The 12,583-nt window shown below is 40.8% G+C and overlaps 2 protein-coding genes across 2 annotated transcripts; both read left to right on the top strand.

Moving 5' to 3' along the window:
• Window positions 1–1,020: 1,020 nt before the first annotated feature.
• Window positions 1,021–5,765, top strand: LOC106349735 (cation/H(+) antiporter 6A-like). The gene is made up of 4 exons (XM_048757882.1): window positions 1,021–2,216; window positions 2,299–3,312; window positions 3,402–4,073; window positions 4,392–5,765. Exons 1-4 carry the CDS (start codon window positions 1,941–1,943, stop codon window positions 4,884–4,886), a joined length of 2,457 nt encoding a protein of 818 aa, XP_048613839.1. The 5' UTR covers window positions 1,021–1,940; the 3' UTR covers window positions 4,887–5,765.
• A 2,054-nt stretch (window positions 5,766–7,819) lies between these two features.
• Window positions 7,820–12,379, top strand: LOC106413551 (cation/H(+) antiporter 6B). Its single transcript, XM_013854310.3, has 4 exons — window positions 7,820–8,607; window positions 8,693–9,706; window positions 9,803–10,456; window positions 10,548–12,379. The coding sequence occupies exons 1-4, from the start codon at window positions 8,323–8,325 to the stop codon at window positions 10,983–10,985; spliced, it is 2,391 nt and encodes a 796-aa protein (XP_013709764.2). The 5' UTR covers window positions 7,820–8,322; the 3' UTR covers window positions 10,986–12,379.
• The last annotated feature ends 204 nt before the right edge of the window (window positions 12,380–12,583 follow it).

The raw sequence follows: 12,583 nt of genomic DNA, 5'->3' as shown, positions 1-12,583 counted from the left end.
GTTCTTCTCGTGAAGCTCTGCGTTACTCAGTCGCCGGCTCCGACGAACAAACTGATTCTGTCATCCTCCTGCTCGATCCTTGCTCTGTTGTAGTACTGAGTTTTCTCTCTCGAGTGAACTTGTTCTCGGTGAGGTCTTTGAAGAGTAATCCCGGATCTATGGTCACAGAAGACTTTGTGAGATCTTTGAAGAGTAGTCTCAGATCTATGGTCAAGGAAGGCTTTCCCTTCCACACCAGTCCGGCGAAAAACATCCTAATTGAAAGGTACGTGTCAAACCCAGCCTTAAGGGCTCTGATTTCTCTGCAAGATTTGTTTGGGACTGCGAAGAGCTTGGTTGAGGAAAGAATCGTCGCCATACTAGTCTCTCTCCAGTACAGCACAAACCAAAGCTTTGAGGACAGGCTGTTGTTAGTGAATGTATTGGTGGTGACTGGTTTATACAAGGTTCAGCTCTCACTCCGTCAAGATAAATCTGTATTCACTGCCAAACCGTGTGTTCGGTATCTGCTACTCCTCCATACTTTCACCTCAATGCCCCAGCTTCTACGGTTCATCAACTTCTATGTGTCCTGGCCTACAACAACGTTGAGCCACACCGGACGTGGAGAGATGGCTTTGACATCCATACCGTGCTCGTTAGTGTCAACTCCATATATGGAGTCAGAGAAGATATTTGTCCCAATCGCCTCAGCGCCCTTCTCACTGAACAACATGCTCTTCCAAACTTATGAGATTCACCTAGTCTTTTTGGAGAGTATTATCGGACGATCACCGGATGCTCCATTCTTGCGCCTACAATGTATGGTCATTGATTGTTTAAGGAAAGCAATGCCAGTCATCATTTCCACTGAGCCCGAAACTGTTACGATGAGTCTCCTAAAAGAGTACTCTAGAACCAGAGTTTATGGCTCAACTCTCCTTGACCAAGCCACCTTAATGGAATATTATTATCTTCTCTCCGATCAAGCCTGCAAGCGAGCCTCAACATCTCATAACTGTCTCAAGTATGCATCTTGGTCTCGAGGTCTCCTACCTTATGCTCCTTTGATCTTGAACTTGCTTTCAAGCAAGAGCTGGTTATTTTCAGTGGCGGTATGCAACTGCTCCCAAACCCTTCGTGGGTATTTCAACGTCGATCATTCCGACTATAATTTGTTCTCTCCAAGAACAGTTTCATGGATTCAAGTGAAGTATCTCTACGGGTCATTTTACTCCTTGAACACATCTATCGTTTTCTTTATTGTAGTTTCCTTCTGTTTTCGTCTTCCCGTTGAGTTTTCCTCCGGATGTAATCGTCTTAGCTCGTTTAACATTTAGATTAATATAATCAGTTTCGTGACAAAAAAAAAGCTATTTTTTATTTAATTTAATATTTTTTAATTAATAATTTATGTGTCACTTTGATTGGTTCTAAAGGGTGGTGTGAATTTAAAGGTTCACCCTAGAGGGTTAACCTAAGTTATGTCCTATATATATGTACCTACAGTAAAACTAGTTCTTACGACTGAATAACCCCTTCTAACCAATTTTATTATTCTTTTTAGAAGCGAAAATTAAACTGTATTCAATAAAGATGCAAAAAAAAATTTAACAGCATGTTAAAATACTTTAATCGTACGTGATTTATCTGCAGCTTTCGACAACGTAGATTCTTATATTGACAAGTAACATGAGTTGGAGAATACGTAGATAAGAAAACAGACAAGAAAAACAAAGTAAAAAACGGCTAATTACTAGCTGTGTACGTGAGATGCGCATCTGTTGCTTGCTGGTTATTCAAGTTTCAGTTATTTTCGAAGTCAAAAATTTATAACAACCCCTTCTTGTAGTCTTCATCTCCCACAATCCATTGAGCAACAAACCCTAAGCCATTCCATTAGATCTTGATCCCGAAGCTCCTCTTCGATACCCAACTCTCTTTTTTTTACTTCTCTAAAAATGAATCAACAAAATCCACACATGGATTACTGGGACGCCCAATGGCGAGGCTACAAGAGAAACGCGTCTAGCTTCTGCGAGACACATCCTTTCCTGATAAACTCGCAAGGGGTATGGGAGATATTGGTTAACAAGGCACAAGGGATGAGCTTCTGGGAATATCCACTTCCAAATCTCGAGATCATAATATTTTCGACTTTTGTTATTTGGCGGCTCTTTGATTTCACATGCAGCAAGATCGGTCTTCGAGTACCTAGATTCACTTATATGATGATCGTGAGTTTTTTTTTTTAATCTTAATATCCCTCCCTCACGTTTTTCATTTCAACAACTCACGATGCATTTCTTCTTGTTGAAGGCAGGGGTAATCTTAGGTCAAACTTGTTACGTAAACAACAAGTCATGGCTTCACAACATATTTTTTCCTGATGATGGCCGACCAAAGGTCGCCGAGACACTGGGGGCCTTCGGGTTCCTTTTATATTGGTTCCTAAAGGGTGTGACAATGGAAGCTGGAACAGGATTGAGGATGGGTAAAAAAGCTGGTGTGATTGGTTTCACCACAATGTTTGCACCCTTGATCTGTGGCAACTTCTTGTTCAGATGGAGAAAAAGAGGCAATATAAGCGTGTTAATCACAGAATACAGGTTGATCATATTCATGCAAAGCATATCCGCCTTCACAAGCATCGACACACTCTTAAGAGACCTCAAGATCAAACACTCGGAGTTTGGAAGGATAGCACTCGCCGGGTCCATGGTGACCGACATGTTGGCTTTTATCGTAACGTTTTTGAATGCCATGCATTATGAAAAATATGACGGATTGCTGCAAACCATATTTAGCTGCTTATTTTTCGCCTTTATGATATTTGTCATGAGGCCAGCTATGTACTGGGTGATCAAGCAGACTCCAGAAGGGAGGCCGGTCAAGGATTTCTACATCTACTTGATTTTGGCGCTTGCTTGCTTATCCTTCAAATATTTTGTCGCGATTCATTCGTATGGACCCGCGGGATCGTTTGTTTTTGGCTTGGCTGTCCCCAACGGATATCCTCTAGGTTCTGCTTTTGTTCAAAAGTTTGAGAGCTTTAATCTTGGTGCTTTATTTCCACTGTTTGGATCATTGACTATGATGCAAGTGGATGTCCCGTGGTTGTTGAAAGAGTGTGGAAATCTCATACGCATGGAGGGTCAGCTTTACGAGGTTGTTTCCTTTATTCTTTTTGTGAATGCCACAAAGTTCATCGCTTCCACCATTGCCGCATATTCTTTTAAAATGCCTTTAAGAGACTCCTTTGCTCTAGCCCTTGTTTTAAATAACAAGGGGGTCTTCGAGCTCGCCTACTTCGCGTATGCAGTTGAAACAAAGGTACAATCTATGTCTATATATATATCACTAATAAGATTATATGATTACTTATTTTTGTTGACAACAAAATCATTGAACTTGTTTAACAGAAAGTAAGGCCAGGGGTTTTCACAATCGTCGCTGCAATCATCCTCTTAAACTCCATCTTCATACCAATGGCCTTGGAGCTAGTCCATGACCCAACCAAAAGATTCAAAAGCTATCGAAAAAGGAATTTGGCAATCTTGAAAGACGGCGCAGAACTCCAATCTCTTGTGTGCATCTATAAACCTGATAACATAACTTCAATGATCAACCTTTTGGAAGCTTTTAACCCATCGAAAGATTCTCCAATGGCGTGCAGCGTACTCCACCTCATCGCACTTGTGGGTCAAGCCACTCCTACGTTCATTTCCCACCAGTTGCAAAAACCGGAGCTCGGAAGTATCTCTTGTTCAGACAATGTCATAACCTCCTTCCGTCGCTTCCAACAAAAAATCTATCAATATACATCACTGGATATATTCACTTCCGTCTCCATGACCAAACACATGCATGAGGACATTTGTTGGCTAGCCCTATCCAAAAGCATGACTCTGATTCTGCTTCCTTTCCACCGAACCTGGTCTGTTGATCGATCCACGGTTATCTCTAACGATGATAAGCTGAGAATAATCAACATTAATGTCCTGAGACGATCCCCTTGCTCTGTTGGAATCTTCATCTATCGCAAACCCATCGTGGAATTACATGGGCTCCTCTCGCCCTCCAGACCACTTCGCGTAACCAGGGGCCCTTAAGTGGACGCTTAAAAATCCTGTAATGGCATGGGCTTAGGCCCGGTGGGCTAGTCGATCACGCAAAGTGGTCGGATACTGGATTATCAAAAAAAAAAAAACCCATCGTGGAATATCACATGACTGCCTACCACTCCAAGGTACTGATAATAACCCAAATAACACGTTTCAATTTATTAATTTAACTTTATAGAGTCTATTTAAAAAACAAGAAAATTCTCTTTTTTTTCAGTTGTGTTTAACGTTAAATAAAAAGGCTAAATAATAGTGTAATAACGTTACCAAACTCTCAACTATATGCAGATATGTCTGATATTTAACGGTGGAAAGGACGATAAAGAGGCTCTGGCGATAACGAACCGACTGAGACTTACGGAGACACGTATAAGCTTGACTATCATAAGATTCACTCCAACATTTTCTGAAATGAAGAACGAGGAGATGGAGGGAACCTTCCAAATGGTTAGCCTAGAGGAGACCGTGAGTAACGTCGTCAAGGAAAAGGATGAATCTGTGACATATATCGACAAAGCGATTTCAGATGGATCTGAGACCTCCAAGATCTTGAGAGCAATGGGAAATGATTATGATTTGTTCATAGTCGGGAGAAGCAGCGGACTAGGTACTGAAGCTACTAGCGGACTCAGCGAGTGGACCGAGTTCGAAGAACTGGGACCCATTGGAGATTTGTTAGCATCACATGAGTTTCCTTCTAGAGCATCAGTGTTAGTTGTAAAAAAACAAGAATACATTCATCATACCAAAAGCCAGAAAAGGAGATCCAAGCGATGCATGTGAGAAATATGTATTAAAGAAGCTGTTGTATAACAGAAAAAATTCACCAAACTCTTGTGTATACATTGTTATCACATATTCATATATATACATGGTTTAGGCAAAGAAAACCAAACCAATGGAAATGCAAGATGAAGCCAGTTCTGTTTTGCTTGATTTCTGATTCTTTACTCTTCAAACAATTTTAGCATAGAAGCACTTGATGTACTTGATTGAATAAATTTGAAATTCATTATAAAAAAAACAATCAGAAAGCAGAAGAACACTTACCAAAAGTTATATAATAAATCAACTACTCTAATTGATCAAACCAATGGTTAAAAGATATTTAACGAAATATTATGCTATATATCAGCTGGAAATAGGAGAGGGGCCATGAAGAAGAACTTTAATCAAAATGTCGGCATTAGAAGAAGAAACAAGGAAAAAGTTTCATAAAACCAATTTTGACTTGATCATGGGCTGTGTGACAATCTGTTTGTATGTAACTTAAAGGAGAATTAGCCAAAGATTATACAATAAACTAATTGATAAAACCAATAGTTAAGCTTAAGAAAACTTAACCATAAATTATACAATAAGTCAAGTACTCTACTACCATGTTCAGTGCCCAGCTCTTTGATTTTGTGCGTTGTCATCAAATTAAGTTTAGTTTATAATGTATGAAATGTGTGAAATTATGGAGCTCCGTGATTCTATTTTTTCCAAAAATTCTGATCCTTCGCTTCTTGGTTTATCAAAATTAGACTACTTTTATTGCTTATTTAGGAAATGTGTTCGCCGGTTCAATTCAAACCAAGAACCGCCAAGGCGCCAAGTATATGTATCGTCATATTTACCTGTCTAGGACTTAAGTAACGCATGAGCTGTCGGCAGAGAGCCAGCATTAAGTAACGCATGAGCTGTTGGCTTTTCGTTTTGCTGGTTTTTAGATGATGAATCCCGATAGTTGTGGTACTTGTTCAACAACCACTCCTGTAGATGGTGACATTCTTCTGTATTATGGGTCTTAGATTTATGGTAGCTGCAATATGCATGGGCATCTTCTGATCCTTGACTGTTGCGATCCTGCTTTCCTGTGGAGCGACTGGATGGTTGGTCGCTGATTTGATAATTGGATGCTTTTCTGCTCTTTCCATCTATGTATGCTTTGTCATAATGCTGTCTAGGCTCGTTGTATTCGTCAGGCTCTTTATCCTTTGAAGATGATTTTTTGGCGGCTGCGTGTTTTTTGCTGAATGCAGCTTTATCCTCTTCGATTTCGATGAAAGTGATAGCCCGATGGAGTGCATCATCCAGAGTCTGTGGTTTATACTTCATGAGCTCTTCTCGGAATGGTGATTCGTGCCAAAGACCGTTTCGGAGTGCGAGGACTGCTGCTTCGTCGAGTACGGTGATGCAACTATGGCTCTGAATTTTTCGATGTACGAGCATAGTGTCTCCGTAGGTTCTTGAGCTAGAGTCCATAAGTCGGCGTTAGTTGCACTCTGTTGGATAAACAGCGAGTAGTGTTTGAGGAAAGCCGTCGAGAGTTGATTTTAGTCGTCGATAGAATGAGCTTCAAGGCGTGAGAACCAACCGAGGGCGAGTCCGCTTAAATTTTTCACAAACATTTGACAGAGACCGGCGTCGCGTTCTTCTGGTGAAAAATTGACTCTCCCCGTTGTGATACTGAAAGCGGTGAGATACTCTCTTGGATCAGATGTTCTGTTGTAAGTCGGGAGTTTGATTTTGTTCTTCTGGTGTCAGACAGGAATACTAAGGAGACGAGTTGTAAAAGGTGTATTCTGGGTCTCGCGGAGTACACGATCGATCTCTGGTGCTGCGCTGGTTGCCTAATGGACTTTGGAGTTCATGTTTTGCAGCTGAGCCCTCATTTCTTCAATGTCGTCGTCTCTGTGTTGGGTTTCCCTGTTGGTGATCTGCAGGAAATTAGTGTTGTTGCCTGGGCGCTGATGTCTGGAGTCGATGATTGGTGCTGAAGATTCGTTCACATGAGTCTGATGTTGTTGTCCAGAACTTGCGATTGGTGCATGTAGATCGTTGGCTTGGATTGATCGATGCTGTCCTGGACCGGTCGCTGGTGTTGGTACATCGTTGAAAAGAACACGCTGGAGTCGTGGAGTGATATCAACTTGTTGTGATCTTGGTGCGCCAATTTCGACAGACTGGAGTTCGTTGATGCGGTTGTTGCAAATAATCTGAGAATGCGCGAGGTCCTCCAAACGAGAAGTCGTTCCTCGAGCGAGCTCGTCGATCCTACCGAGAAGTGTTTGAAAGATCAGGGAGATGTCCGGCTGAGTGGAGTACATCGTTTTTGTGTTAGACATGGTGCCGGCTGGATGAAGTGAGATCGTAACTGCTGCTGGTAGGGCCGAGGTCGCAACCATAAATGGTTGGGTTGAGGTGTTGGCTTGATGGTCCGAGGTTGCCAACATTGATGGTTTCTTTGAGGTCGTCGCCACTAGTGTCGAGGTGTTGGCTTGATGGTCCGAGGTTGCCAACATTGATGGTTTGTCTGAGGTCGTCGCCACTGGTGTCGAGGTGTTGGCTGGATGGTCCGAGATTGTCATCGCAGCTAGTTGTGCGCTAGTCGCTCCAGGATGGTCAGTGGTTGCCGAGGTCGGAACGTCTGATTGCGATGTGGGTTCTGTAACTGCCGAGCTGTCTTGAGGTGAAGAAGAATTCCCGCCCCCACGGTGGGCGCCAATTGTTGTTTCCATATCCGGTCGGTGATGTAATATTTATAAATGATGTAAAGGGGTGGAGATTTTCGTATTAATAGTCAAGAATAAACAAGCTCGGTCAATTACAAGAACTAAAGATGCTCGTCTAAACAGTTCGTCTAAACAAGTATCTTTCTATTTTATGGTCTGAGGTCGTCTGGGCCGAGCTCGTCTAGTGGTCGAGGTCGTCCGAGACTTTGTCTGTGATGAAGAGACGATGCTCTCCTTTTCTGTACTTTCTGTACTTTTCTGAACCTTCTTTCAATGAGTCTGATATCTTCTATTTATAGTGATGTACGTTTTGTCTTCTAGCGAAATCATCAATTGTTGCTTAATGGGCCGAGGTATAGCTACCTTGCTATCACAATTCAAAAATAGATTATCTTACAATAAGATGGTCTGTTTAACACGCACAGTTAAAAATAATTTGGAGGTCAAAGATGGATAAACATCTCATTTTGTTACTTACTGATTAAAAATAGCTAAGACTGTTTATTGAGGCTGTCCTAGTTAATTTGATCATGTTATTTTAAAGCAACACAGCTTACAAGCGCGAAAATAAACAAGAGAACACCTGGACACTATATTTAGCCCTAATCTCTGCTTATTATAGAGATATTTATGGGATTTGGATAAACCATTTGACCGGTCTTCTTAGTTCTCGCTTTGATTTGAGAAAACAAAGAATTTTCATTGATAAAATTTGCTCCAAAATGGATGCGCAAGAGGCAACTTGGCATAGAGAGATGTGGAACGGCCAGGTGAAAAGAACAGACATGGGGACTAAAATGTTTTGCGAAATATCTCCACATATAATGTTGAACTCACACGGCGCCTGGGAGAAGTTGGATTCTGGGCCTACAGCAATGTCATTCTGGGAGTACCCTCTTCCCAGAATAGAGATTGCAATTCTCTCCACATTCCTATCATGGCGTTTCTTTGATGTCTTGTTCAAGAAGTTAGGTGTTCCTATTCCAAGGTTCACCTCCATGATGCTTGTGCGTAATTAAGGTTTTGTATAATATTTATATATGATCGGCTACGTTCGGATAATATAACACATTTTTCTCTTGTTCTTTGAAGGTTGGTGCACTCTTAAGCGAGACGTTTCAGTCGAGTAAAATGTCATGGTTTCGACATATCTTTGTCTGTGACATTTATATGCCAAGGGTTGCTGAGACCATTGGTACGTTTGCCTTTGTCCTAAACTGGTTCCTAAGAGGCGTGACTACGAATATTGGCATGGTAAAAAATTTCAGAACTAGGAGTATTGTAATTGGAGTCGCGGCAATGATAATCCCATGGTATATCGGAAAGCTAGTCTATACCTACAGAGAGAAATCTAGTGACCTAACGATGACGAATATAGAATATTCTGTAATTATATTAACCACGAGTATGGCTCCCTTCACTTGCATCAACATGCTCCTCACAGACCTCAAGGTAGTTCACACTGAGTTCGGACAAATCGCTCAGTCTTCGGCTATGGTAACCGATGTGCTTGCTTTTACCATGACCATATCGTCTCAGATTAGCCGTGACTATTATTCTGGTATGCGGATGGGATTAGCTTTAATGGTCTTCTTTGTTTCCCTGTACCTTGTACGACAAGCCATGCTTTGGGTGGTCAGACATACACCAGAGGGAGCACCTGTGAAGAATATCTATATCTACATTGGTCTCCTGCTAGGTTACCTGGCTTATATTTTCTGGGACTACTTCTTGTTCTTCGGACCGCTTGGGGCCTTTGTTCTTGGTTTGGCTATCCCAGAAGGGCCGCCTTTAGGATCAGAGTTTATAAGAAGATTCGACAGTTTCAATGAGGGCATCTTCTTACCTCTCTTTGGATCACTTACCATGATTAAACTAGATTGGTCATTTGTAATAAAGGAGCTTGGAAGTGGAAGGCATCTCCATGGACATACCTACGAGTGTCTTTCATTCCTTTTCATCATATATATGGCAAAATTCACGACTTCTTTTTTAACAGCCATAGCTTCAAGGATGCCTTTGAGAGACTCAGCTATCCTAGGTATCATTATGGGCACCAAGAGTAGTTTTGAGTTGGCTTACGTACTCTACGCATTCGATAAAGAAGTAAGAATATTCTTGCTGTGATTATATAACTATATATAGCCATCGTCCTATATTTTGTATCATCTTCATTTTATTGTTTTACCCGTCTTTAAACAGAGAATTAGCTTGGAGGTTTTCACGCTCATGGGCATATACATTCTCATAAACTCTTTGTTAACGCCAATGGCTATACATTTCTTGTATGACCGGGAAAAGAGATTTGCCTCGTATGGAGAAAGAAGTCTCAAACAAAAGCCGGAACTACAAATGGTGGTGTGCATTAACAAGCCTGACAACATAACATCCATGATCAATCTTCTAAGAGCTACTGCCCCATCTAAAGAATCCCCACTAATGTGTTGTGTTCTTCACCTAATAGAGCTTGTGGGTAAAGCTACTCCCACGTTTATCTCCCACCAGCTTCAGAAACCAAAGCCTGGAAGCCAATCTTACTCAGAAAATGTCATAAGCTCTTTCCAAATGTTTCAAGATATTCACCTGGACTACACTTCTATACACATGTTCACCTCCTTAACTTCCACTAAAGAGATGCATGAACACATTTGCTGGTTTGCTCTTGATAAAAATTCAAATCTTATACTACTCTCTTTTCACCGCAATTGGGGACCCAGTGGTTATGGCATTATCTCCGACGATCAAACCCTAAGAAATCTTAACCGCAGCGTCCTGAAACGAGCACCTTGCACTGTCGGAATTCTTGTTCACCGGAAACCAATATGGCAACCCAAATCCGTAGAATCTCCATGCAGGGTACGTAACTTTGCATGCAAACATCCTACCATAAATAACAACGTGACGTTAATTTCATTTTGTAATAAGATTGTCACACAAACACATGCAGGTGTGCTTGGTTTCCGCGGGAGGGAACGATGACAAAGAGGCATTAGCATTAGCAGATCACATGAGAGGTAACCCAAAAGTGAGTCTAACGGTGCTAACTCTGATCCCTATGTCTATAGCCGAGGAGAGAAGCGGCGAGTGGAGCCAGAATCAAATGGTGGACACGTGCCTGGTTGAAGAGAGGCCTGGGGATAAATCGATAACGTACATTGTTAGAATGGTGGCGGAAGGGGGAGAGACTTCAAAGATTCTACACTCGGTGGCGTATGACTATGACATGTTCATAGTCGGGAGAAGTAGCGGGAATGGTACCGAGGCCACCAAAGGACTAGGGGACTGGACTGAGTTCGAGGAACTTGGTATCATTGGAGATTTGTTAGCATCTGAAGATTTTCCTTCTAGAGCATCCGTCTTGGTCCTCCAGCAACAAGTATCATGAGAGTTAATTAGTTTTCCTTAATTTAGCTTCAGCCTTCTTTTTCCTTTCCTCCTTTCCTCCTTTCTTTGGTTTTGTTTGTTGATTGTAATGAAAATAACACACAAACGCTCAATTTTTTTATTATTTTTTCGTGATGTAAAGATTGAATGTATATTTCAAGATAGTTCAAACGAAAAATGTTTTAAAATTTTGAGAAATTCAGAACAATTCACTAGTGTTAAAATATAATTTATGAATTAATGCTAAATATTTAAAACTTGCTGTTACCATCAAACATTGATTTACAGATGATAACATGATAATTAATTAATTTTAAATGGCTAATATAAAAGTTATTTTATCAATTAATAGTCCAAACATAATTAAAACCAAACTAGAAAGAGTTAGTTAAAAAAAAAATCCCAAATTAGTATAAACATAAAGGAAGAGAGTTCTCTCTCCTCTTCTCCGTTCTCTACTATCATCTTTCACGGAGAAGGAGATGAGACTCTTGTTTTTGTTTATGTAAAATACTTCGATCCAAGTGATCGACTTTTTCTCTTTGCTAGGCGAATCTCTTCTTCGTCTTGACGAATTTTGTATTCACTCGGTGATTTTGTTGTGTTCAATTGAAAAACAGAGCAGATCTTCAAGATGTTTCATTATCTCTGTATTTTAGTTGATTTAATAAAGTATCCGATTAATATCGGATTCAATAGTTAAAGCTCTCCACCTTCTGATTCGCTATGGTTATACTTGATCTTGAGATTGAATTCTCTCTTGGTTAGAAACGCTTAGGCCTTGATTTTGAAGTGGTAGCAATCTTCGATTCTGTGTTAAGACGAAGTATCCATGATAGTCAAGGTTTGAGATTTAGATTTTGCTTTGGGAATCAGGTGCAGAACGCAGAAGAGTTGGAGCTGCTTCATCGGTGGTGTTCCGACAAAGTCCTGTTCTTGTTTCTCTGAAGCGTTTCTCTGAAGTTAACTTCTGGCGATTTGAGATGAAAACCTTTTGATCAGCGGCGATTGAGGGTATTGAAGAGCGTGCAAGCAGATTTCAACTGAACTGGAGGCGGAGATCGATGAGTTTTCCGGCAAAGGTTCCAGCACCGTTTTCTCTTTCTTTGGTTTAGCAGAGAAGAAGCCACGACAACAAGTAACATGTCGTTCATGCACTAAACCTAATCTTTTGTTGTTGGGTTTCTTTTAGGCTTAATTAAAAATGCAATTTGTGGGATCTGTTTGTATTTATGCTGATTGGGCTGATGAAAAAAGAAAGTTGACCAAAAAAAGAGAAAAAAAAAGTAAAAACATAAAGGTCTCCTTTTTTTTTGTCACTGAATATTTCATTAAAAAAATGAGAAGAAGAATTGAGCCCAAAACCATGGCCCAAATCAAGATATCTGTTACAAAGAAAAATAAACTTGAAGAGTCTTTTTGCTAAAACATTGGCAACTAAGTTGGCCGATCTAGAAACATGATAGAGAGAAAATGCTGCAAACCCAGAGGAGATCGATCGGATGTCGTGCACAAAACCGATGATTTCTTTAGACTGGAGGTCGCCGGAGATAGCTCTGATGAGCGTTAAATTGTCGGAGAGAACCATGAGTGGAGAAC

This window comes from Brassica napus, chromosome C5, assembly GCF_020379485.1.
Source record: "Brassica napus cultivar Da-Ae chromosome C5, Da-Ae, whole genome shotgun sequence".
NCBI lineage: Eukaryota > Viridiplantae > Streptophyta > Magnoliopsida > Brassicales > Brassicaceae > Brassica > Brassica napus.
This window is presented reverse-complemented; position numbering and strand designations above follow the sequence as displayed.